The 27,518-nt window shown below is 40.0% G+C and overlaps 2 protein-coding genes across 2 annotated transcripts; one reads left to right on the top strand and one right to left on the bottom strand.

Annotated features, from left to right (window-relative positions):
• The first annotated feature begins 48 nt into the window (after positions 1-48).
• Positions 49-26,870, top strand: LOC138369382 (nuclear envelope integral membrane protein 1-like). Its single transcript, XM_069332626.1, has 9 exons — positions 49-187; positions 4,239-4,322; positions 4,643-4,764; positions 6,136-6,332; positions 19,686-19,852; positions 22,567-22,681; positions 23,161-23,386; positions 24,606-24,767; positions 26,769-26,870. Exons 5-9 carry the CDS (start codon positions 19,832-19,834, stop codon positions 26,839-26,841), a joined length of 597 nt encoding a protein of 198 aa, XP_069188727.1. The 5' UTR covers positions 49-187; positions 4,239-4,322; positions 4,643-4,764; positions 6,136-6,332; positions 19,686-19,831; the 3' UTR covers positions 26,842-26,870.
• On the bottom strand, positions 7,248-14,882 carry LOC123752270 (COMM domain-containing protein 2). Its single transcript, XM_069332621.1, has 4 exons — positions 14,615-14,882; positions 12,206-12,394; positions 9,235-9,355; positions 7,248-7,801 (listed from the first exon to the last, which is right to left on the bottom strand). The coding sequence occupies exons 1-4, from the start codon at positions 14,783-14,785 to the stop codon at positions 7,632-7,634; spliced, it is 651 nt and encodes a 216-aa protein (XP_069188722.1). The 5' UTR covers positions 14,786-14,882; the 3' UTR covers positions 7,248-7,631.
• Positions 26,871-27,518: the final 648 nt, after the last annotated feature.

Here is a 27,518-nt window from a genome sequence, read left to right as displayed (position 1 = left end):
ATGATAAAGGTTAGGCAGGTGGGGCGAGAGCCGCCATAGGCTCGTGGGTCAAGTCAAACACTCAGGCCCAAGATGGCGCTCATAACAAACGCGTCCACGCCGTTTTCATCCTTATTTTGTCGCTTCCTCTTCCTTAGTTTACTGTATTTTACCCCAGGACTCGCACAAGATGAAGTTCCTGGTATTAGTGAGTTGATCAATACTTGTTATTTTACTGTATATGATTGGTAGAAGAAAAATATGTTAACTAACGTTTCGGGCCAGTTTAGGATCTTTGGATTTACCTTAAAAGACCCAACAATTTGCTTAAGGTCCATTGTCTTAAGTGGACTCGATGGGCACAGAAAGTCAGCTAAATTTTAAACTGAAGTATTATCTGGCAATTATGGCTTCGGTAGGCAAATAGTTTAATTTATTAAACCATGGTTGACAAGGCCTCAACCTGTTTGAACAGGCATCTCCTGTTTTTTGTCCTACATTGTAACCTGTTAAACTTGAAGCTGTTTCCTTATTGTATTTGTTACACTGGACATTTGAAAAAGTAGTTTGGATTAATATCTTTCAATTTCTAGTACAGTTCTCTCGTTCTTGAGTCGGTTGTAGATGAGGATTTGATTCCCAGGTAGGACAGAAATGATTAGGCACATTTCCTTTTCCCTAATGCTTCTGCTGACCTAGCGGTAAATAGGTACCTTGGATTTATGTTGTAGGGTGGCATCCTCTTGAACATTAGTAGTTCGACCTTCAGGGGACTTTGAAATAAGCTTAGTGTATAAGTAATTACCGAAGTGTAGTTACACCCAGCCATTTTGACTGGATGGTAGAATGACGGTAGTCTTGCTTCGTGAAGGTCGGCGTTCAATCCCCGACCTTCCAAGTGGTTGGGCACCATTCCTTCCTCCAGTTCCATCCCAAATCCTTATCCTAACCCCCGTCCCAGTGCTATAAAGTTGTAATGGCTTGGTGCTTTCCCCCCTGGTAATTAAAAAAAAATTAGATGTAGTTGCAGGATGAGAGCCATGCTCATGGTTTCCCGTCTTTCCCGCACTTTGTCGTATTATGCTTTGAAACTTCAGACAGTTGTGTTCTTCACCACGTCTCACTTAATGTATTCCAATTGTCTACCACTGTTTGCAAAACTGAACTTTTAATGTTCTTTCAGCAACTTTGTTTAGTCGGCTTAAATCTGTGATCTCTTGTTCTTGAGGGGTCCAGGTTTCAAGAATTCTTCTTTACTATTTTGTACATAGTGATCATATTGCCTCTTTTTTCTTCTATTTTCTAACTGGCTTATTAAACACCTCTAATCTCTCCTTGTAGCTCTTGTCTCTAGGTTCTGGAAGCCATTTTGTTGCATGTCTTTGCTCCTTTTCCCATTCATTGATGTGCTTTTTGGAGATAGGGGTACCATACAACAGCTGCATATTCCACCTTTGGTCTCACCAAGGTCATGAATAATTTCTTTAATATTCAGCATCCATGTACAGTATTTCAAAGCAATTATGAAATTTGAAAGTGTAGCATAGGCTTCTTGCAAAATGTTCTTTATATAGTCCTCAGGGGACAGTTTTCTATCTAGAACGACCCCTAGATCTTTCCTTTTATCAGAATTCTTTAAAGCTCTTTCACATCATTTGTAGGGTGTATGTGACCTATTTTCTATTCCACAGCAATGCATTATTCACATTAAATTCTATTTGCCAGGTAAATCTCCATTTATCCATCTATCTCCATTCATTTATTTTGTCCTGGTCATTTTGAAGGGTATGACAGTCATCTAGGTTTCTGATCTTTCCTAGTTGCTTAGCATCATTAGCAAACATGTTCATTTAATTTTGTATTCCTTCTGGTAGGTCGTTATATAGACGATGAACATCACTGGTGCAAAAACTGAACTCTGTGATATATACTCTGTTAGTAACACTCCTCCAGTCAGATACATTACCTCTGATGACCAAACCACACACCAAAGATGAGATGACAACATTTCGGTTCAACCCTGGGCCATTATCAAGTTGATTGTGGACCACCACTACAATCGATTTGATAATGGTCCAGGACAGACCGAAATGTTGTCGTCTCCTCATTTTCTGGTGTGTGGTTTGGTCATCATATTCTCCGGCCATGTTATTGTGACTCATCGTCTGCACATGACCTCTGAATTACTGCCCTCATCTTTCTGGCAGTTAGAAAAGTTTCCAGTCATGTCATATAGTCTCCCTGTCACACCTCCAGCATGTTCCAGTTTCCAAAACAGCCTCTTGTGTGTGACTCGGTTAAAGACCTTTTTTTTTTTTAGGTGTAGATAAACACAGTTAACCAGCTATCTCTTACCTCTGACTATCTCTATCTCATACTGTAGAATCTCTGTGGCTCTATTATAAAATCTAAGAAGATTTGTTACACAAGATCTTACTGCTCGAAAACCATACTGTCCGTCTGTCTGTTGCTATATCATTTCGCTCCAGGTAATCTATCCATTTGGCTTTAAACTATTATTTCTAGTGTTTTCACTACCACACTTGTCAATGACATATGTCTTCTCTGCTGCTATTTTTATAGATTGGAAGTATGTTTGCCTTTTTCCATATACAGTATCTGCTAAGATTCCCATACACAAAGATGGAATAAATTGAAGTGGAATGCCCAGTTCAGGTCCACATTCGATCAGAACCCAAGGGTGAAACCCATTTGGTCCAACGCTTTATTTCTTTGTAGCTCATTGCGTAATTTGTCCACATTGTCTTGAGGCACCTCTGTGTACAGTACTCTTTGACATTGTGTCTGGTTTTCCGAAAGCTTCATTTTGTACAAATATACTTTGGAACTGTTCATATAGTGATTCACATATTTCCTTTTTGTTTGTGAATCTGTTCCCCATTTTCAGTCTCAGAAATCCTTTACCTGCAATTTGCATTTGTTGAATTTATAGAGTAGGCCTAGTTCTGTTTTACATTTATCCACAATCCCTTTATCAAAATGTCTTCCTGCCTCTCCTCTCACTGCAGTGTAGTCATTTCTTGCTTCATTGTACTGTATTGCTGTTATGTTTGAGGGTCTGGCCTCTTCTCATATTGATTCCATTTTTTCATATTTTGTTCTCTGGGCCCCCCTCACAGTTCTGTTGACCTGTCCTGTTTTCTAGTTCTGCATCTCTGTTTTAGTATAAATGTTTTTGTCCTCTCTCATATTCACAAAACTTGGCCATACATCTTATTTACTTTCCTTGCCTAACAACAATTATTTCTGTAATTCTTAATAACTCTTCTTCATTATTATTTAAAGAATCAAACTAATTAAAGAACTTCCCAAGTTCTCCATAGTATCCTCTTCTGAAATAGTTTTCAACTGCTTCATTTTCCTAATTCTCATCTAGATTATAACGCATTACATAATTTATTTCCAAAAGGACAGGGTCACTCCTCAACGGAGGGAAGAGAGAATCAATGAGTGTGTTGGTAATCATTGTGCATGATTATGGCTTCAGAGAAATGTAATGTCAATTGGAATAAAATTTTGCCACAAGATATTAAATTTGACAAAAACAATATTATTGTGGGCTTTATCAATTTTAGAATCCTGAATAATATCCTCCAGAAGATGAACCAGTCTTCTGTACCAGTAAGGGAAGTCAGACCAAGACAGTAAGGACATAGTAACATGGCATGAAGCAGTGGTATGCTGCACTCATTCTCTGATTTACCAGATGGAACAAATTTGGTACTATTAAATCTGATTCTGATGTAAATATATCATTGTGATCTTCTAGCCTGTAGTGTATTTAGATTTGTGCATAATTATTATTTATAAGCATATAAAATCATTTATATATTAATGTAATGTCTAAATATGCTAAAACATGTTATTATATTTTATTTGCTATAAGGAAAATCCAGAAGATTTGGTGATAAATAGCACAAAAAAAGGGCAGTTTTCAGAAATAAAGATTTCACACAAATCGGGATCGTGTTTGGAACGACATAACTGAGTTTCAAGGGAGCACTGTACCATCTTACTTTAGGAAAAACATTCACAACAATATTTATTTCATAGATGAGGTGTAAAGTGCTAGGGTTATATATATTTAAACAATTCAAAGCTGAATAATATAAAATCATAGCAAATCAAGATAGTTTTCTTTATTGAAAAAGCTCATAAGACTAATGTGTGTTTATGTGGTGGTTACATTTAGTGCATTCAAAATTAGGCATTGTATTTATTTATGATTAATTTTTCAGATGTTCCTACTAATGTTGGTGGAAGTCAAAAGCCTGGATCAGGAACCATGCCTCCAAAGCCTAGCTCCACTGAATATCTTCAAGGTAGCAACCAAGATGAGCTCTTCTTTATTCTCTAGGTTCCCATTTAGTTACATTACAGTTAGTTTGAACATGACAATAATTAAGTCACACGATACAATCTGGTATAGCCTGAAAGTTTGAATTTTGTGAATTTTGTTTGATCATGTGTAAGGTTTGGGAAATATTTACAGGCATACTTTCACTAATATTCATTTGATTTTATATAAATGACTTCAATATTTGTATTGATAGACTTGAATTCAAATTCTTTTCATCATATCCATCTGCATTTGCTATTTTCAGACTACAGTATAATAATTGTATTATTGTATGTTCTCCAGATTTTCATTTAATGCATGCTGGACGAGAGTTGAGTGTGAGAGAAGATGGGAAGAACAAGTTGCATATCTTCTGTTACAAAGGAGAGCCAAAAACTCTCACGACACTCTTCAAAACCATAGAGGTTAGTTACTAATGAAATACTTTAGCTTTTAAATCATCCCCCTCCCCCCCCCCCTCCCCCCAGTGCATCTTAAAATTACTTTGATCTGTTGACGTTTTGTTTGTTATTGTTAAGATGGTAATTTGTGTATTGTAATTAATATAATAATTCATTGTCAGGGGACAGTGAATATATATATACATGTTAGGTTAGGCTTATATTGAGCTCCCTTCACATTCAGGTAGAATTACTGACCCACTCTAGGATGCAACTCCTCAACAAGCTGACTAATTTCTGGGTACCTGTTTACTGCTAGGTGACTGGGGGAAATGCACTTAACTATTTCTGTCTCTCTTGTGATTTGAACCCAGAATTCCCGATTGTGAGTCGAGAACGAACCCGACTGTACTACCAGGATCCTGCTAAACACTACATAATTTTAAACTTATTTTTTTGTAGTTTCAAAGCAGAAATAAAAGCAATCTACCAAATATACTGTGCATCTTCAATTCGGTTAAGATTGAACCAGGGCTGAATGATTGCAGCCAGAGATTTGTTGTAACTGGCGATGCCTTCAGAAGGGTGAAAAATACATTGTCATAGAATACTATGCTATTGTACAGTAATGAATCATATTTTTGCTTACATTAAAAAATGAATACTATATAGCTTGCTGGACTCCTCTTGAGTCACTATTTGTATTTATTAATGCTGCCTCTTATGTCATTGGGCTACCAAGGATGGGAGGCAGTGTAGTTAGAGATGGGAGAGAGGCAGTGAGTGAGGGATGGGAGGGAGGCAGTGAGTGAGGGATGGGAGGGAGGCAGTGAGTGAGTGGATGGAGGCAGGCATGAAGTAAGGAGGGGAAAGGAGAGAGGCAGTTAGTGGAGGTGGACACTAGTACTAGAGTGAAGCAGGGAGGGAGGGAGGGAGGTAAGCGGGCATGCTGGGTGGAATGGGGTCTTGTTTCTCTATTTGTGGCATGCTGTGGATTCATTTCCTGCTCTTCAGTGCATATGGCTTCGGTGGCAATTTACACCTCCCTTCATTTGGGATTGGCTTAAATTCACAGTCTATTCACCAGCACTCAGCCTCCCAGCTGGTTTTCACAGGGTGTTACCCTGCACATCTTGTTCTGGGGGCATTATGGAGTGTTTCTCTGAGCCTGCTCCCACTGTTTGCAGTTTTCCAGCATTCTGCAGATGTTCTTAGTATGATGGGTTATTAGTAAATTTTCCTTTTATGGCATTACATCTATTCCTGCTGATTGCTTCCCTGTGTGTTTCCCCAGCTGTAAAAGGTAAAAATTGCAAATGGTAGTGATTATGCTATAACATTGTACTGACAATAAAATTGAAATGCATGTAAATTAAAATATTTGTTTCTTTAAAGCTTCACCTGGATATTGTCGGGGATAATTTTCATCACTTTGAAGGACCAAACTCCTCAGTTGTTAGACAAGAGCACCAGGAAGCATCATGGCTGTCATTTTATCCATGGCGGCTACGAACATTCAAACTGGATATATAAGGAGTCTTGTGTTGGCATTGAGGCAAAAACTGGCTTTAATATTCGTCTCAGAGTACGATGTAAGTATTAAACTTTCCTAGTTTATGGGTCCGGTATGAGTACAGTAGTTTAGTCTTTATTAAGTAGGTTTGCATGATTTGCTTTGCAGCTTAACCACTGGACTGCGCCGGCTGACAGTACTCGTGGCAGAAAAAGCGCAGGCCGAGAAAACATGATTTTAAGATTTCAAACCATTCAAAACTCGGGTGCGGTAGGTTGGGTATAAAATGGACTCCTGGGACCTCCATTGAGAGGCAGCCATCTTGAAAAGAATTTCCAGGTATCTGTAGGGCTGCTGGCTGGATCGGTTTTGAATGAGCAACCATGGGTGGCGCAATTCAAAATTGCTCCCAATTCCCTATCGGACGTGGTATTGAAAGATCGCTCTCAGTCAGTGAAATTCAAACCTTATTGTTTGAAGAACATAAGGGTTATGATATTGATGAAGCTAGACACAATAAGGACCCAACACAAGAGGTCAGAGACAAGTGATACAGCATCGATGAGGACGATACAGCGAGCGTATCCAGTAGTAACCAAGCGCCACCCATGTCATGTCATACTACCCCTTGGTCTGTTAAGATAGAGCAACCTACCATTTACCCTAGTTTCCACTTTGCTGAAAGAGAAAAGTAGTTTAGTTTTACTGTGCCTGTATTTTCAGAGCAAATTTTCCTTTATTGTGAGATTGATCTCAGATGCCCATGTTTTCCTCACCTCTACGAGTACAGTACACTAGGTTCTGGTTCTAGTGCTCAGTGTGCATGTGGATTTCTACATGGTGGTATGAGAATGGGTTTGAGGCCACCCAGATAAGGGGCATTTCATTACATTTTGCTTGATAAATACTGTATTTGACAATGAAAGATACAAAAAGTTTCCTTGAATATTCTTGAAATAAATGTGCTTTACCTGTATTTGGTTTATAAAGAAACTTGATAACTTTATATTTATTAATAATTATAATCACAGGAAATATACCACATTAAAGTACAACTTACTTGGTCCCATCACATCGACTGAATGTATCACCTGTAAAGTTTTACTGTACAGTATTTTGTTTACTTAATTATTACACTTTGCAATTAAACTGTAAATATTTAAAGAAATGCAAAATTAATACCATTTTGAATCGTAACACATGATAATGCAACAAAGGCAAAATTGCTGCAATGCCTTAACACAGTGAATACAAAATTAATAAAGTAATGACTTTTCTATCTTGTATAACAAATCTTAGGAACAATTAGCCCTTCATATTTGAGAGGTATGAATGGTATCATAGTACATTAGAGTATATTGTAATAGCTTTTACTAGACTATTTTAGGTATCTGTGAATACGACGAGAGTGGTGTGTATGGGCTTCACGGAGGGCCTCTTCAAGGATATTTGTCATGTGTACTAAGTTGTTGGGATCTGCCTGCAGTAGTAGTTTGTCACACACTTGCTTTGATTGTTGATCTCCATCACCATCTTCATCTTGGGAACCTAAGAAAAATAATATTCTTAATCCTATAAATCAATCGATAATAAGTACTGGTTAAAGAAATAGTAAATTAATTTTAAGGAGATTACATAAATATATATTTCTGTATATAGTGCAACCTAGATTCTGCAAAATATGTGGGACCAACCTTGTTGCAACTAGAGAAATTGAAATAAGTTTATTGAAGTAAAATACACACAAAGGGATGAGGTAGCTCAAGCTATTCTCACCCCGTTCAGTACATCGTGTTAATACATACATCACAAACAATAAACATATTACCAAACATTCTGAGAGATAAACATCTACATTTCCTGCAACTAGAGATGCTTTCAGGAGACATTTGTGTATTTTTTTTTGTTATGAAACAAGAAATGGCACATTACATGGAGTAATATTAATTATTATACTAAAGAACGGTAGCTTAAGAAGTGAGCATGTCTTGCCTGATGTTGTGAATACAGTACTGCACTGTGGATACTGTGTAGTATTAATTGTGCAGTAATACAGCATCAGTTATTATACAGTAATATTATTGCAAATTAAACATGTCTCTTTGAACCTTAAAATTTAACACTTTACCTCACTGTACATTCCATGCACAATCAATTTTATTAGTTGTTTACGACAGCTTTACTGGGTTCTGCTGTAATGCTGTCTGCTGTGCTGGTTGGTTCTTCTCTAATACTATTTACAAAATATTTGCTAATTTTGATTTCTAAGTCTCCAGTGTTTTCTAGCATTGCCATTTGTCTGCCCCTTTTTCACATATTGCCATATGAAGTAAAAAAAAAAAAAAAAAATGTTTATTTTACTTCATATTTATATGAAGTAAAAAAAAAATACAAAATAAAAGAAAACAGGTACCCCCATGCTGCCATGTCTCATTTGAGATCTTCATGCCCACCAATTGCCAAGAATGAAATTTCTAACTCATTTCCACCATTCTTGGAAATGTCACCAAAAATTTAGATACCTGGCACCTTCACCCTTGAATACGAGTCTCTGGACACGCAATAAACTGAACATTAGGGCACCAGCTTAGTTCCTCCCTTTCCATACTCTTAAGAGTTAGTTATAATATATATATTGTTATATACTGCCAAAAAGTTCCTTACAAATGGGTCTGGAGACCAGAATTAAAGCAACTGAAGACTTGGTTTAGCAAAGAATCTCTGGACACCACTTATATCTTCATGGATATTACATGGAAAGTGTCCATTTCAGAGTCTATTCATCAATATAACTTTTGCAATAAGCCTAATATAAATTTTTATTTTTTGTTATGCCACAAAGAATATCAGTAACTCCCTTTCAAGTGTCCAGAAATCTGGAACTTAACCATACTGTTGAAACTATACCTTTGATGATTTCTTGAGAATATGATAAAAGCTTGCTGTATCAATGAAAGTTATTTTGAAAGCTATCGACTTACCTGAAAGAGTATTTGTGTCCAAGGAGAGCTCTAGTGTGATGAGAGGTTCAGCTATGTGACTAAGCGTTCGAGAGCCAACTAGGATGTCAAACCTCCACTCTAAATTGTGGTACTGTAGTATCTGAAGACGAAATAGTTCAAATTATATACAGTAATTATATTATACTATATATATTTTATTTATTTATAGGTTATTCCTACATGTGAAAAATGCTTTTGCTTATTGGCTTGAAACATTAAAGACTTCTGTTTAATGGTGTAAGGACAGTCATTATTGTTATTGAGAAATATAAATGCCCTGGTCATTGATTTAAGAACTTGTATTATTTATGTTTTTAATCACATGAAAGAATAAAGATAATGTATTTGATTCAAATTTGGAGCCATATCTTGTATATACTCTACTTTAGTGTTGCTTAAATAACCATAATTATATTAAGTCTTTTGGCAAGATTAGGGCGTATAAAGAGTAATATGTTTAGAGCTGATAGAGTATGATATAGTATATGTTGTTGTTTTTTTGTTTTGCAGGGATATTCCTGCATGGGCCCTAAGCCTCTGGCTGGCCCACTAAGTGTTGCTTGTTTCTGTTTACTTGGGCGGAGTATGAGTATTTATGACTCGTATGGTCGCTTCAATAAGATTTTGTCCCACATGTTTAGCAACAACTTCTGCTCAGTTGAATCTAAGTTGAAATCTTAATGGGTTTGTAACTCTACACTGTGTTAGATAATGTTCCAGTGGTCTGCTGAGTATGATAGAGTGTAGACATGTTGAAGCATGGCAATCTTATCCCCCCACCAGTACACCTATGTTAACTGGTCTATCTCATGCACTCTCATCTACCTCCTTGTCCAGCCTGTGTTCCTTACGCCAGAGCTTAAACTGCACTTATTACACTCCTTCCAGCCTGGGGATACTATTCTCAATTGTCATCATGCACTCAAAACTTGCCAAAGTGTATTAAGTTACTCATACATTTAGAGTGGTGGTGATCAATGTAGGTATTCCAGGTTTCTATGCTTTGCATATTTTGGATTACAATAATATAAATATTCTTAGGAGGCAGGTAAGAAGGTGGACGTGTATTCCATAGCATTTCACCTGTTGACCACCAGAGCAGGGTACAAGTATTTCCTCATGTTTATTGACTCATTTATGTTTCTCAGCTTCCACCTTCTTGACCTCTTTTTCCTTCTTTTTATTTGATACTGAAATAATCTACAACTGTCACCAAATTCATAAAATTTACTATACTGGTTTCATGCATTAATTTGCATTTTGGAGAATTGGAGCTTAATCTCGAGCTGGGTGCGATTGGTAACAGATTAGTCCATTAGTAATTAGTTAAAACGAGTAACATGTTTCATTATAATTTAGATGCTGGTGAGCAGTGATTATAGGGAATTGAGAGCCAGCTCTGTATGTTTTGCTGCCTAGCCTGATGGCAAATATCTGGCATTAATGATCATTTTCGACATTTAACCCCCTGAACTGCACAAGCATTACAGGAGGCATTTTGTGTGTGTGTGTATGGGGGGGGTTATCATAACTTATTTTGTCTTCCTATACAGTACAGTATTGTTAAAAGGTCTGCTCTGATCAAGCAGTGAAATCTTGTTGGCGTCATCAAATTTTGATCGTTAGTGAAGAAGGTTCCTAGTCGGGTCGCTCTCATGTAGTGCATTGGAGGGGTAGGATTAATGTGCATGTTCAATGTACTGTGTTGGTTTGTTATCACATTTATTGTCTATTTAATATTTTAATGCACTGATCCATTGGGCTCTCAATGACAGTACAGTGTTTAAATCACAGACATGTGGAACACACACACACACACACACACACTCAGGCTGTGTGCATTATACGGACTAGAATGCCTCTTTGTCTAGAGGCGGCTTAATTTCTAATGCTTACTGGCAGAGTATTGTACAGCTGTGGACCTTTGTAGAGTGATTTCACGTGTTCCCCCTGACTGGGTCACGCCGCCACCTGGTGGCAGTGGGACCCAGTTATCATTGACTAGTTTTTACAGTTCAGTAATTGCCAAACATTTCTCATAGAAAGGTTGTGGTTTGTGACATTGTTTTGATACTTGGGTACTAGGTTGCTAACTGATCCCGTGTGCTTCTTGCTCCACATAGTAGGCAACAGATTTGGAAAGGCCCTTGTCTTCAGTGGTCAAAATTCTCTCCGAGGCAAGCATGTAAGCAGAGGGGAGCTACTAAAGGGACCTACCCAGACACTTGAATTTGTAAGGCATACAGTACCTAATTGTATGAATATGTAAACAGAATGCAAATCTTTTGAGCAAAGTAATCATAATGGCTGTTAAGAGTCTTCAGTTAGATTTGGACAAATAACTAAATGGATGATTTAAATATAATACTGTACTGGCAAATGTCATATAGGGGAGTAGAATAGGCTCATAAGAACAATGGATTATTTGAGAAAATTAAATGGGCATTGTATAAAGAAAAGTACTCATGGTTAATCATAAGTAATACTTTATTATCAGTGAACCACAATGGTGAGAGTGTGCACTTTGTGCAAATTTGGTAAAATTTAGAATAGCACAAGTACTGTATGTGGATTGAAAAAGATTAAAATAAATTATATATAATGTATGTCAGACCAAAACTTAAGAATATACTTATTAACAAAAAGTTCAAAGAAAAGGCACAAAATGAGCTCCATGATTAAAGAGATATTACAGTATATATATGTAATAACTATAGCTCTAAACATGCCCAAATTAGAAGAACCCCATACACAAGTTTGTAAATGTATATGAGGATAAAGAAGAGTTCCAGAAGTAATTGGAAATAGGTCATACCTGTAAGGAGGATAGGCTGATTATAAGGAAGATGGGACACCAAAAACACAGCACTCTACAAGTACAGTAACTAAAAATACAGTACCTGGGTAAGTAAGAACACAAAAAGTCAAGTCCATCAAAATATTAATTTACCTTGACTCCCATTGTTTTTAAATAATCCTTTAATTCCACTTCATGTTGAGTGTAAACATCAGTCAAGACACTGACTGCAGCTTCATTGAAGCCCAGTGAAATGGTAAGTTCTTGGAATTCCGACTGTGAAGTGGCCGCCTGAGTACAGTGAGAGAGTAGGAAAACAAGTGCTTTGATGGCATCCTCCACCTGTTAATTATAAAATTGTTTGTAGGCATTATATTCTTTGAGAGTTTAGCAAACCTAGATCAACTATTTTAGGTTCTATAATAAAAAAAAAAAATTTTCCAGCTCGTATGTGTCAACTACTAGAATGAAACCATGTAGAATCATAAGCACTTGTTTTAAACCTCATTTGGTAATGTTTAATCAAAATAATTTTAACACAGAAGTACTGCACTGTGACCTTTACAAAACTGGTTAAACATTCAACTTTAGTGCTTTCTAATCCACACTTTTGTTATAGATCTAGAATATACTGTACAGTTGTCACTGCTACTTTGCAACCATTCTTTTTGTAGTTTCTGCTTACATATAAATGACCACTATTGCAATAGATTCCGAAAATTTATGTTTTTACCATTAACTTCACTGGTTAGTATAATTTGACTATGCATTGGCTTCCTGCAGTACAGTACAGTACTTCAATTGTTCTCATCACACTTGAGGTAGGGGTTCTTATAAGTGAGAGTGAACTAAGTGACTAGTTTGTTGCTCTAGAAGCTTTGGTGTACCATAGCTGATTGAAATGTTCGTTTGACCTTTATTATCTGTTCATGAATATATGCAAGCAAATTTATGTTTTGTACTCAGAGCTGTACATTATCAAATTGAAAACTGAAAATATTCTCAATGCTTTAAATTGCTATACAATTAGAAATGTTCTATATCGGAGATTTCTTGCAAATTGGCTTAAGACTAATAGTACTGGGTTCCGTTCTTTGAAAAGTGTGTTGTTAATTTGAATAAATTCTAAAGGTTAACAGTTAAAGCTCAATTATAAAAGCCATACACACTTTTTCTTAGTAAAAATGCGAGTGTTATTGTACAATGCTGTTTGTCAGAATACAGTATTAGGAAGCTCAATCATGGCATTACTTCTTTGTGACCATTTACTTTTCTATGCCTAATTGAGTACAGTACTACTAGTCTTCTTCCTTTCTTAAGTGAGGGGGAGGGGGTGGAAGGGGATTGTCAATATTACTCAAATTTGAATACTGTACATGTCTGTTTATAATTTATTGACTAAAGGAATAATCACTAACCAATCTTTAGTAATTCACATAAAACATACTATGGCACTTAATTTATTCCAGTTAATTTTATTAAAATATACCGTACTTAAGATACCATATTCGAATATGGTTAAGGTATAGTACAACAACGTGAAAAATGTTAATGATAAAAATCACAATGCAGGTACTGGTACTTAAACAAGTAAACAATATTATACACAACTACAATTTGTCATAATGTAAGTCTCTCCCCCAATTTATATTATCAATATGGGGGGTGGGGGGATTCTACCCATGTGGGGAGAGGGTTAGGGGGATCTACACATGGGAAATGTGTTGGGGGGAAGCTTACCCTTATGGGGAGAGGGTTGGGGGAGCCTACTCATGTGAGAAGTGGGTTGGGGAAGCTGATCTATGTGGGGGAGAGGATTGAGGAAGCCGACCTGGGTTGGGGAAGTCGACCTGTGTGGGGAAAGAGGGTTGGGGAAGCTGACCCGTGTGGGGGAGATGGTTGGGGAAGCCGACCCGTGTGGGGGAAGAGGCTTGGGGAAGCCGACCCGTGTGGGGGAAGAGGCTTGGGGAAGCCGACCCGTGTGGGGGAAGAGGCTTGGGGAAGCCGACCCGTGTGGGGGAAGAGGCTTGGGGAAGCCGACCCGTGTGGGGGAAGAGGCTTGGGGAAGCCGACCCGTGTGGGGGAAGAGGCTTGGGGAAGCCGACCCGTGTGGGGGAAGAGGCTTGGGGAAGCCGACCCGTGTGGGGGAAGAGGCTTGGGGAAGCCGACCCGTGTGGGGGAAGAGGCTTGGGGAAGCCGACCCGTGTGGGGGAAGAGGCTTGGGGAAGCCGACCCGTGTGGGGGAAGAGGCTTGGGGAAGCCGACCCGTGTGGGGGAAGAGGCTTGGGGAAGCCGACCCGTGTGGGGGAAGAGGCTTGGGGAAGCCGACCCGTGTGGGGGAAGAGGGTTGGGGAAGCCGACCCGTGTGGGGGAAGAGGGTTGGGGAAGCCGACCCGTGTGGGGGAGAGGATTGGGGAAGCCCACCTGTGTGTGTGGGGGGGGGGGGAGAGGGCTGGAAGTCCACCCGTGTTGGGGGGGGGGGCTAACCAGGGAGAGGGATGAGGGGGGAGAGGATTGTGGGGTGCCTGCCCGAGGTGGGGGAAGGGGTTGTAGACAGTTTACCTGTGTGGGGAGAACTCCCAGCTTGGTGGCAGCAGAGGTAAACACTCTGTGGTTGACGCCATGCTTAACAAACTGGGTGGCGAGGCGACAGAACTCCTTAACTACCGTCGTGTCGTGGTGCACCAGTAACGACAAGTGTCTCTTGTGCTCCTCGCTCAGGGATAACGACATGGTTGATGGCTGAGAGAGCGAGAGAGGGCCTGGCAGTCCCCGCCCGGCGTCTCCACACTGTTTGTTTACCTTCCCGATACTCCGCCCCCTCCTGGACCCTCACCCCAACTTTCACACCTACCCGGCTCCCCCAACTCCCACATCGAGCACCCCAACTCCCACATCGAGCACCCCAACTCCCACATCCATCCCCTAACTCCCATATCCATCCCCAACTCCCACATCCATCCCCCCTAACTCCCACATCCATCCCCCCTAACTCCCACATCCATCCCCCCTAACTCCCACATCCATCCCCCCTAACTCCCACATCCATCCCCCCTAACTCCCACATCCATCCCCCAACTCCCACATCCATCCCCCCAACTCCCACATTCACCCCCAAACTCCCACATCCACCCCACGAACTCCCACATCCACCCCCTAACTCCCACATCCACCCCCCCCCCCCCCCATCACATCCACCCCCCCCTAACTCCCACATCCACCCCCCCCCTAACTCCCACATCCAACCCCCCCCCCCTAACTCCCACATCCACCCCCCTAACTCCCACATCCACCCCCCCTAACTCCCACATCCACCCCCCCCCTAACTCCCACATCCATCCCCCCCTAACTCCCACATCCATCCCCCCCTAACTCCCACATCCACCCCCCCCCCTTACTCCCACATCCACCCCCCCCCTAACTCCCACATCCACCCCCCCCCTAACTCCCACATCCACCCCCCCCTAACTCCCACATCCATCCCCCCCAACTCCCACATCCATCCCCCCCCTAACTCCCACATCCACCCCCCCCCCAACTCCCACATCCACCCCCCAACTCCCACATCCACCCCACCCCCCCAACTCCTACATCCACCCCCCCACCCCCAACTCCCTCATCCACCCCCCCCCCCCAACCCCCATCCATCCCCCCCCAACTCCCTCATCCATCCCCTCCCCAACTCCCTCCTCCACCCCCACCCCCCAACTCCCTCATCCACCCCATTTCCCCTCACCAATCCTCCACTACTCTCACCACTTTCCAGTTCTCGAATAAAAAAATATTTAATACTGTACATTCAAATAATAATAACAGTATCAATAACAACACTTATTTCAATAATAACACTAACATATTAGAAATTAATTTTGTTTACCCTGGGTAGTGTTATTTTTGAATTGGTTATGCCACCCAAGTATAGAACATGGATGTTATTCCTCTCAAACTTTGCTTTGGCCTTTAACAAGGATACAATAGACCAGTTGGGTCTAAGACCTGAGCTTATTGGCACCACCCCAAAGTCATCACGACTCTCTAAGTAAACCCAACTTTATCGAACGTAACCAAACTCAACCCAATCTAATCAAAACTAAGTGTTGTAGCACAATTGGCTTCTTCTTGACTCACAATCGGGAATTGTGGTTTCGATTTTTGGACGGGAATGAGTGAGTGAGTGAGTGTCCTCACCTAATTGTGCGCAGTGAGAGAGTGAGCATATGAATGAGTGTGTATTCATGTGTATATGGTCATACACAGGCTTGCTGTCTCAAACAAAACGAATTATATGATGTGTGTGTGTGCACGGGATGTGTGGCATCACTGTAACATCATTTTATCCCGTAGATAAGCACACACACGTTGAATTAACTTTGAATTACCGCAGATATGGTTGATTCAGTGTCAGACCAACTTCACTCATGGATATTATTACCCCACTGCGATCACCACCACCACCCATGCACTTCCCACTTTTATGGGGTGGGAGAAAGCCATTATTATTATTTCTTATTAACGAACTTTGGCACATATCTTGAGGTAATCTTGAGATGATTTCGGGGGCTTAGCGTCCCCGCGGCCCGGTCTTCGACTAGGCCTCCTTTTTTGTTACATATCCTCCAGGAAGCAGCCCGTAGCAGCTGTCTAACTCCCAGGTACCTATTTACTGCTAGGTTTACTTCGTAGGTTTACGAAATGGGTGGGTGGGTTTACTTCACCACCATTATCCAAATCTCATAAGATGGTTTGATCATACGTGGGATGTGTATCTAGTATTCACTTGCAAGTGTACATATGGGGGATAAACTATAGCTCATTGGTCCTGCCTCTCAACTCTTATTAGTTTATCAAATCGAGAGCAGTTTGGGTTGTGCTTACCTTGCCTATCAGTGATAGCAGAGGAGTGAGATATAGCTCTTTATACCCCGCCTCCTACCGTTTATACTTGGCGCGCTAATTATCTCAATTAACAATAAAGTTTTTTTAAGTTGTGAATGGAATTGGCTTCACAACCTCTCCTTCAGTCTTCCATTGCCCAATTACTCTTACAGGAAACGAGAACTTCCTTACACCTACAACTAAAACCAAATTAGCAACATTACTTTGCATGAGAATGCTGAAGGAAATGACATTGAAGTCAGAATCAATCTTTCAATGAAAGGTTCACAATAATAAGCACGTGGGAGCTGCAGTAAAAAAAAAAAGCTAACCAAATTCTAGGAATAACCAAGTGAACCTTTGACTTTAAAGAAAAGAAGATATAATTAAGCAACTATAAATCTCAGGTGCCCCCCCCCCTCTCACTTGGATTATTGTATCTAAGTATGGAGACAATCGTCAGAAAGACTTAGCTGATTTGGGTAAAGTTCATTCCAGAACTAAGTCAACTGCCAGGAACAGTTGAGGGCCTCAGGGTTAACAACACTGCAAACCAGACATGATTAGAGCTGATCTCATCAACACTTTAAAAATACTTAACAATTTGGAGGATGTTGATACTTAAATAATGGTCTCACATAGGCAGTGTTTATGGACTTAATCCCTCCTTATCAAGATTTTTAAATGATATTCTTAAGTTTGCTAACTTCCCATATGCTACTGATGTTATACTGTTCACATGAGTTTCTAGTATTAGTGTTAAGATTTACTCCCAGGTCTTTTTCTCTTATTGTTTCTTGCAATTGGTTCCCCCTGATGGTGTAGTTAAATACAGGCATCCTGTCTTCCTTATATATTTTCATTGCTTCACACTTGGATTGAGCTTCTGCAACCATTATCTGTCCATTCCTGAACTTTGTCAAGATTTTCTTGCATCACCCTACAGTCCTATTCTTACTACAGTTTAAGCTGTGAATGAAGTTTGCCTACTCCGTTTCACTTATTAACACATTCCTTTTATTCACTCTTGACAGTGAAAACACTATTTCTCCTTCCTCTATTTTGAAGACCTTCTGGTATCTCCTGTTTAGTTTCTCACACACTTCTCTGTTGTTCTTGGTGAATGAGAACAACCCGGTTCTTGGTTGTTCCATTCCTGTCCTCAGTTTCTTCTCATGTTCCTTAACTGTTGTGTTTCCTCCTGATGTGACAAGTAACTTGGGTTGGGTTTTATATTAGTTACAGTGTAAAAGTCCACAAGGGCCTTGATGAAGGTTCAAACCTATGTGCTGAGTGTTCCCAGGTGCTCTCTAGTCATCTTATTTGACTTATTATTTCACCATCTTATCACCATCTTCTTATTTCACTTATTTCACCATCTTATCTTATTTCACTTTGGTTCGAACCCTCATCAAGGCCCTTATGGATTTGTTCATTTGATATATCACGCTATTGTGATTTCTGTGTGCAGTTAGTGTTGTTCATTCTTCAGTTTCCTTATACATTTCCCTTCAATATACCATTTCTATCTACTGGTCTTTTATCGAAACAGTACATCTCTACTTCCAAAAATAATCAAGTACCCTTTGAATATCATATCAAGTTTGGCTGGTTCATTATTATCCCTTGTTCTTGTGGGTTCATTGACATGTTGGCTGAGAAAGTTTTTTTTTTTTGGGGGGGGGGGGGGGAATCTCATTAATTTAGCTCTCCATGTACTCACCTAGTAAGTACCCCCTGTGTGGATTCGCTAATATCCCAATCTGTCTTACCATGGCTGAAGTCCCCCATGATTAAGAGTCGAGATCCATTCCTGTTAGCAACTGGGGCAGTTCTTTCCAGGAAAGTAATAACAGCACTATTATTCCTGGCATGTTTTGCCTGAGTGTTATGTCATTTTGTGAAGAACTGTACAGTATATCACTGCTGCTATTATTTTAGTACTCCCTGTTATATAGTCACTTAATACTCCACAGCCTGGGATTAACAACTGTTTTTCATGTCCAGCCCTTCCTGTCCAACACGGCTAATCCCCCCCTTCCCTCTTTCTTCCCTCCCATTTCTTACAATATGGTAGTCTTGGGAAATACTCCATTAGTTATGACTTAACCCGACAGTAGTATTTCAATGAGTACAATTACATCCAAGTTTTCCACATATTGTATCTACTTAGATTGAATCCAGGTTACAAATGTTGCTGAAGTAGTTACTTATTTCGGTGCGCTCTACCTTTCTACAGTATTTTTTCTTCGGTAATGTGGTTGATCTTGCATCCCCACTACCCTATGCCTCCATTGAGGGAGCCAGATTTTGGTTCTTGTTTCCAGTAGGCTCATGATTCATTAGCACCCAGTATAGCACCGTTTAGATGATTCTGAGTATATGCTCGGGAAGATTCAGAGAGGCTCACAAGGATTCATTTCATTACATTCAGTGCTTGATTGTTCTTAAAGTAATGTATCCATCGGGAGCCTTTTGGATTGACCAAACCACACACTAGAATTTGAAGAGATGACGACGTTTTGGTCCATCCTGAACCATTATCAAGTCGATTGTGACTTAATAATCGACTTGATAATGGTCCAGAATGGATCAAAACGTGTCGTCTCTTTAAATTCTAGGTATGGTCAACATTTTTCAGCCACGTTATTGTGACTCTTCATCTTTTTGGGTTGCAATCCCAGACTGAAAAGTAGAATCATATTATTAATATATAATTTGCAGCTGGCAGTGTATTGATGGTATTGTTGTGTTGCAGGGGTGGACTTATGGCGTGTGGTGACTCTCATCACAGCTGTGCTGCTCTTCTTCACTGCTCACCACCTGGCAAAGAATACCTTCTTCCACTACACCACAGGAATTACTATTGGAATTTTAGGCTCTCTCCTAATTATTGTTTATATTATGGCAAGACTTGTGCCAAAGGTTAGTAGGTTAGTTGGTATCAGTTACTAAAATAGTTGTCAAATTACTTTACAGAGTTTATCATTTCAAAATTTGTAGTTTCATGTCAGATGTGCTAACTAGAGAAAATCAGTTGATACTCTCATTTCTCCATAGTAAAATAATGTCAAGACCATTACAGTACTTTATAGCATGTAATAACTAGTACAGTTGGCCGTCAATTAATGCAATGGGATACATTGCTGAAAAAAGGAAGTAAATCAAATTTAAAAATATGGAAAAAAACAGTGTTGAATGTAATGATATGCCTATTTCTGGTGGGACATCGGTGGCTCCTTGAACTAACTCGCTGAGGTAGCTAAAGCTAACCCCCTACTGAGTTCATTAGCCATAGGAACCCTGTATGATCTACCAAGGACCAGAAAACTTGCATCAATACTTGCTCCCCCCCCCCCTTCCTTCCTCACAGCGGCACAGGGAGCAGGGGGTCGTTACAATCACCCCTCACTGAGAAAATGCTCAGAAAGTAGGAGAAGCAATACAAACAACTGCAAGGTTCAAAGAAATCAAAGCCCTGAAACTGCCAAATGGCTCCACAAATGATTCACTCAGAAGTTAGGTTGGACCCCCTCAAGTTATGGCTGGCCACCAATAGTTGGCAGCACCACTGGGAGCTCACAGCTTTCATGTTATCACATTCTCAATCCAGAGTTGAAAGACCATGAACCAGTGTACCTGGTAGGGGGAAGGAGAGGGATCAGAAAGCACTCAAGGCCCTACTAGAAAGATGCGTTTCATTACGTTAAATTCTGTTTTTTGGAGGGGGCCAAACAGTGGCTTCCTGACGCTAACTAATAACAGAGTAGAAGTGAAACACAGGACTTTCCAGGGAGGAGGAGAGCAAAAACAACATGCATTCTTTGATAGGAAACCCAACCCAGTGCAACAAAAGCCGATGGAAATAGGAGCATTGACTAGGTAATGAACTGCCAGGACCCTGTTAGTTGTCTGAAACCCCCTGAGCTTGTATATCAGCCCAGGACATGCTAGAAAACACCACAGGTAAAGTCACAAACTTGTGAACATCATGGGCTCGCAGGCTGGCTAGACTTAATGACACTGCAGACAACCTGGGATAAACAAGTCTTGAAACATGAAACCAAGAAAACCGGGTCAACAAACTACACATCCACTGAAGCAGAGCAGGTAGCAACAAACCAATGCAGCAGAATAGCAAATGATGCACCCCTGGCTAGACATACTAAACATCAACAACCAAACGACCCCTCTAGAAATCAACCATATCATTCTTTGCCAGAAAAGGAGAAGGCTGCAAATGAAAAAACCTGTATTTCCTCACTTTCTGGCTGTATTCTTGGTGAGGGTGATTGTAAAAATCCCTTGCACCCTGTACCTCTGTGAAGAAGCCATTTTTGGGAGAGTCATTTGGCAGATTGTGAGGTTTCAATCTCTCTTGAACCCAGGATTGGTCTGTATTGGTTTGCTGACACTCTTTGGGTGTCACCTGTTCCCTGCACCTCTTGTGAGGAAGCCAGGTTCTGGCTCTCGTCCCCGGCAGGCTGAACTGAACTCCACAGCTGATGCGATCTAGTAGTTGGGAGCCATTTCAGCAAGATAGCTTCAGGGAGGCACCAGGGGCTCCCCCAGAAGATGGGAATGGATTGTTCTGCCCATAATAAAATAGGAGTGGAGTATAGTCTGCAATAAAACAGGAGTGTTTTGCTTTTACAGTAATTTAATACAATAGGCATTGTATAACTTTAATAAATATACTGTACTGTAAAATAGGAATTTAATAATTTAAATAGTTGGGACAGACAATATATGGGTACCCTATACTAGCCGACTACAATACAAGTGGTATTATACAGTATTTAACAACATGGATTTGGGGTGATGTGGTAAAAATTTGTATGCCTAGTTTTAAATTAAACAGACTAATTTTGGAATAATGTGGGTTGAGAATTGATTAATATGGATGGTATGCATTAATTATTGGGTCTTTTATGCTCTTAGCAGTGAATCAAGCATCCACACACCCTTTACATTATGTTTTACAAACTTGTTGAGCTGTATTTGTGCATCTTTGCACATTCCAGGTATTCTGAACTTTTAATATGTGCTAAATTTATGGCTAGACAGTAGAGGGAGCATTAAATATATAATTTAAAATAAGAAATTTAACGAGTAAAAAGTGGGAAAAGATTGGACTTTGAGAGGTCTTTGGAATGTATCCCTATTTCTAGAGGGGCTAAACAGTGGCTTCCTGAAGCTAGTGCATGGAGGTAGCTCCTCTTCCCTCCTGACTGAGTCACATCAATGTTAAGACTCAGTTCCTCAGTATGTCCTACTGAGGAACAGAGCCAGAACCTGGGCCCCTCCTGAGAGAAGCGGAAGCAGGTGACACTCCGCCACTTCATTGGGAAAGACACCCAGAAAGTCAGCAAACCCAGTACTGCTGGGTTCAAAAGACACCGAAGCCTCACAGCCCACTGAATGAACTCCCCCCTTTCCCAATAATGTAAACAAATGGTAAAAAATCTCTCAAAATTATCATGTACTCATTTGCCCCACTGAGCCACTGAGGGACCCATCAGAAAGAGGCATTTCATGAAATTCATTGTTGGATTTTCACCACATTGGAAACTGATTCATTAAACAGTTTCTGTCCATTTTGAAAGTTAAAGGATAATTTTTTCATTATTATATCATAGAAATCTGGTGCAGTGACACTGATGGTTGGAGGCTGGGGCCTGACGATATACCTCATCCAGTACCTGTGGCAGAACTTCCTCTCCATTGTGAAAGAAAATCATTCCATTGCTGTTGGTAAGTGGGACTGTGGGTGATGATGAGCAATGCAGTGTGTATGATGATGAGGAATTAGCAGTGTGTGATGATGAGGAATGTGGTTGTGTGTGTGATGATGAGGAATGTGTTTGTGTGTGTGATGATGAGGAATGTGGTGTTTGTGTGTGTGATGATGAGGAATGTGGGGGTTGTGTGTGTGTGATGATGATGAGATGTTTCATTACATTTAGTGCTCGATTTCTGTTGATCATAATGATTGAAATATAACATTTATGACTGTAAGTTATCCAAATGTAAACTATGACTAAAGCACAGAGGAAAGGTTTAGGGCTCAGTACTCTAAGTGGATATATACATTGAAACATAAAATGCTAAAGTTATATAATTTTATGTGATTTTTTTGCGCAGAGAAAAGTAATTAATAATACATATATCTAAGCTTATTATTTGTTATTAAAATATGATCTATGTATACTTAACATTACGTTTTAATACAGGTTATATAGTGGTGGCCGGACTGATCAGTTTTGCTATGGTGTATCGCTATGGCCCTCTAACAGATAAGCGTTCAATCAACCTAGTTCAATGGGCTATGCAACTGGCAGCAGTAGTCGCAGTATTTTTAAGTAGCCAGTATCGTGAAGCTACATTAGGAATCATCATTGTAATGGTATCTTATCACACTGTTCCTGATAAGTGGAAATCCAAGTTTCAGACCTTCTGGTGAGTACATCGTGCTTCTCATGTTTCTCCATCTTTGGTGTTGTGTAACCAGGCAGGATCACTATTAGTACAATGTTACCTCGATCTAGTGAATCCCTGGTTGGAAAACACGCTTTAAGTACCCCACTTCACTGAACAAGTGTTTGGTGAAGTGCAGAATTACTTAGAATGCAGAGCCGGAGTTCAGTGACCTGTGGACAGCTTGATGGTCCTGGTTCATTTACACCATTTTGGGGATCATGGCCTTACTTTTAAAAATTAAACTTTAAAAGGCTAGATCATGAGAAATACTGGTGATTATGGTGAAATTTCTTTAGTCAGGATATACTAGTACAGTACAATAGTTGTAAATTATTATGGTCAGTTGAAATTGAAGTTTTGTGCCATGAAATAAGCTCATAGAGCATGAGAAATATTAGGGTATGATGGTAACACTTAATATGGTTCCAATCATGGTTTTAAAAAAATTTCATAGCTGAATGAAACATTAGAAGAAACAAGCATAGCAATGTATTTTCGTCATAAGAAACTTGCATTCTATGTAGTGAAACGCCTCTTTCTGGATGGGTCCTTGGTGGCTCCCTGAAGCTATCTCGCTGAGATAACTCCCAATTATTAGGTCCTGGATTGTACCTAGATGGGGTTCTGAGAGTTCTACTCCCCAAGCCCTGCCCGTGGCCACACACTTGACTTGTGAGATCACATCAGCTGTGGAGTTCTGTTTGGCCTACTGGGAAGTACGAACCATAATTATGATTGGCTTCCATCACAGAGGCACAGAAAGTGGATGACACTGCTTCCCGACTGGGAAAGCACCCAGAAAGGCAACAAACTGATACAGGCAATTCTCCAAGTGTTCAGGTGAATAAAATGTTATCCACAATGTGGTGGTAGCCATTTTTATTTATATATGTATAGTATACATAAAATTAATTAATTACTGTTGGGTTCAAAAGAAGTTACTTTTTTTGTCTGTTGGATCATTTTATTCTGACGGTTTTTCTGGAAGGACCTCCTCAGTAGCATGGGAAGCCATTGAGGAATTCACCAGAAAGAGGTATTTTATTACATTTGCTGAGTTTTGTGTAACATTGGAGATGTCCGAGGTGATCACATAATCCGAGTTTCTTGAGAAATGTATGAATTAATTCAGTGTCACGTAATGATGTATGCTTACTCTCTTTTTATTTATTCATTGATTATCTATATTTATTTTCAGGCGTCGGCAATTTCCCCCCAAAGTGAAATGGTTAACAGAAGAAGAATATATCCAAGAGGCTGATGTAGAAACTCGCAAAGCTTTACAGGATTTAAGATCGTTCTGCCGATCACCAAACTGTGATGCCTGGAAAACAGTCTCAAGACTAAAATCACCACAAAGGTACTTTCCGATTGTCTTCAATCCTTTGGCAGAGGCCAAATGTAGTACAGCACAGACAAGGTATTTATATGGGAAACATAAATATATTTCCATTTATATGGGAAAACATGGAACTGGAAAGAGGGATAGGACAGTGGTAAGAATAAAGGTGGGCCAGTGGTAGGAATAATGGAGGTGGGCCAGTGGTAAGAATAAAGGAGGCGGGTAGTGGTATGAATAAAGGTGGGCAGTGGTAAGAATAAAGGAGGCGGGCTAGTGGTATGAATAAAGGTGGGCCAGTGGTAAGAATAAAGGTGGTGGGCCATAATGTAATGTATAACGTAAACATTCCATTAATATAAACATTATTCCATTCCATAATGTAAAGGCAACTTTACAGTCTAGTCCACCAGTAACTTACATAGTAGGTGGAAGTTGAGGGAAACACACACACAAACACAAGTACAAAGGAGTGTGTGCCTAAATCAAGACATGTTGAAGGAAGGAAAAGGAGAGGCCTAGAAATGTAAGGAGGCCAAAAACCAGCATTGAATGTAATGAAATGCCGGTTTCTGGATGACCCCCGTAGGCTCCTATCATCACTGATTGTCATCAGTTGCAGAGTTCTTTTTTGCCTACCGGGGACCATGAGCCAAAACCTGGCCCCCTCACAGAGGCACAAGGAGCAATGGCCTATGATCACTTTACATTTAAAGATATCATATTTGCCATCACTAGGGAAAGCACCCAGAAGGTTAGGCAAAGCAAAAAAAAAAAAAAAAAAAAACTGCCTGGTTTAACTGGAATTCTGTTAACTACTGAATCCCCTGGATCCCCCTGAACACTGGAATGCTTAACACTGGAACTCTCCCAAGAAGAAAAGAAACAATCAAAACTTAGCGAAACTAGCACCCTTACTAGTTAGCTCCACCTCCTCCCTCATTGGGGAAAGCTGGCTTCCATTTTTTACTGATGTGCTTACCTGGTGGCAAGCATACCAGTAACTGTGCCTGCACATCAACCTGCAGCAGCTTCGCCAGTGCTGCCTAATATGAGGTGACTGTATTAAGCATGAGATGGCGATCAAGAAAAATCCAAGAAAAAAAGGAGAGCTCTACATGCTCAGAAACCAAAGAACAGTGATGGAGGGAAAGTAAGTGGCAAAAGGAGTGGCACAAAACCTCATGCTGTTGCTAAGAAGAGGAATGCAAGTGGGACACCATCAAAGAAGTCACCTACTTGCTGTAAAGATGGTGATAAATATGCATCAAACACACCAGATTCAAAGAGCTGAGGAGAAGGTCTATCCAGCGAAATACATCACCGTGCCAACCTTCTGATAGAGATGACACGTGGAAAAACACCTAGGTTCGGACACCAAGCAAGAAGTGCGGCACTGCTTGCTTCCAAGCAGTTATTTGTTTTGAAGTGCTGGTTTTCTCTGTGGTGGATTTTTATTATGTGGTGATCTCTGATCCCTAGGCTTCCCTAAGCCTCTTTCAGGTGTCCAGATTCTGGTCCTGGCTCCCAGTTGGTGCTGGAGCACTGGTGTGTTTCCCCTGTGACTTGGATGTGTCCAGGGTGTAGCATCAGGGAACTACTGAGGAAGCCCTCTTGTAGCACTTGAAATTGATTGACCTCGATTCCTTTTTAATGTAATGTATTGAATACTGGTCTCATTGTGCTTGGAATCGACTGATAACTTATATTGTAAATGAAAAGCTGGCGATGTATTGTTATAAACAGTAATGTTTGGCCAGAAAGAAACAATATTCAGGAGGTAATACAGTACCTCCTGACTACTAAAATACAGTACCTCCTGGCCACTGTTTGGCCAGTAAGGAAACAATATTCAGGAAGTACTATATTTATTACCTCTTTGTAACTTGATTTCAACCATCTTATTTTGTTAAAACTAATACTTTATAATTATACATAAATTTGTGGGGACTTATGTTGAGCAAATCACATTAAGAAATGTTTCTAATGTAGCCAAATGGTAATAGTAGTTTGTATCCACAGATTTGTAGAGTTTGTTGGGATTCCTCAAAAGAGGCTGAGTGGCACACCAAACAGAGCCCACAGAGAGAGGTAAGCCATGTATGGTTTCCCTTTCTCTGGTAATGGGTGCTTCTAGTTGTGCATACAACATATGTTTGTAGATTATAAATCAAGTTAGAGTTTTTACATTTAAATAAGAGATAGCATAGCTAAATACAGTAATTTGAACATCTAGGTAACTGTATTAACATTTGTCAGTTAAGAAGACAGGAAGGTTTGTCAAGCAGGTTGGCAACAGTGAGTTTCCTAGACCAAATCTTCAACCTGTCCTCTTAAAAATAACGTCGCTTTTGGCCGTTTACCCGTATGGCCGAAAGTGGACGTAATTTGAAAATAAAATGAAATAAAATAAATATATTTTTTTTTCAACAACAGTAAGTTAAGGGTCCTCTTATAGGTTAGGTGGGCAGGAAATTCTCATAAAGTTTCCTCTCCTAACCTTTCCGAGTAAGCCAGGTGACTCAAACAGAAAACGGGACAGTGCGTCACTTTCGTGAGCCGATTTCATTTCAAATTATGTCCACGTTTGACCATAGCACGCATACGAGCCAAAAGCAGCGTTATTTTTAAGAGGACGGGTTGGAATGTTAACGAAACCAAATGTATACTGCTCACTGTTATTTACCATGCTCACAATCTTATGTGTATTGTTATTGGCAGCATGTCTTACATTTAGTCTTATAATTCCAGTAAGCCTTTTTAGCTGAACTT

This window comes from Procambarus clarkii, chromosome 4 (assembly GCF_040958095.1).
Source record: "Procambarus clarkii isolate CNS0578487 chromosome 4, FALCON_Pclarkii_2.0, whole genome shotgun sequence".
NCBI classification, from domain to species: Eukaryota; Metazoa; Arthropoda; class Malacostraca; order Decapoda; family Cambaridae; genus Procambarus; species Procambarus clarkii.
Note: the sequence above shows the minus strand (reverse complement) of the source record. Positions and strands in the feature narration are given on the sequence as shown.

Excerpts from the sequence above, each read along its gene's own strand:
- LOC123752270 (XM_069332621.1), bottom strand. The coding sequence starts at position 14,785 with ATGTCGTTATCCCTGAGCGAGGAGCACAAGAGACACTTGTCGTTACTG. Across the intron at positions 12,395-14,614 it reads TGGGAGTTCTCCCCACACAG|GTGGAGGATGCCATCAAAGC; the intron begins GTAAACTGTCTA and ends TATAATTAACAG. Across the intron at positions 9,356-12,205 it reads TAAAAACAATGGGAGTCAAG|ATACTACAGTACCACAATTT; the intron begins GTAAATTAATAT and ends TTTCGTCTTCAG.
- LOC138369382 (XM_069332626.1), top strand. The coding sequence starts at position 19,832 with ATGGCAAGACTTGTGCCAAAG. Across the intron at positions 22,682-23,160 it reads AAATCATTCCATTGCTGTTG|GTTATATAGTGGTGGCCGGA; the intron begins GTAAGTGGGACT and ends GTTTTAATACAG. Across the intron at positions 23,387-24,605 it reads TCCAAGTTTCAGACCTTCTG|GCGTCGGCAATTTCCCCCCA; the intron begins GTGAGTACATCG and ends ATTTATTTTCAG.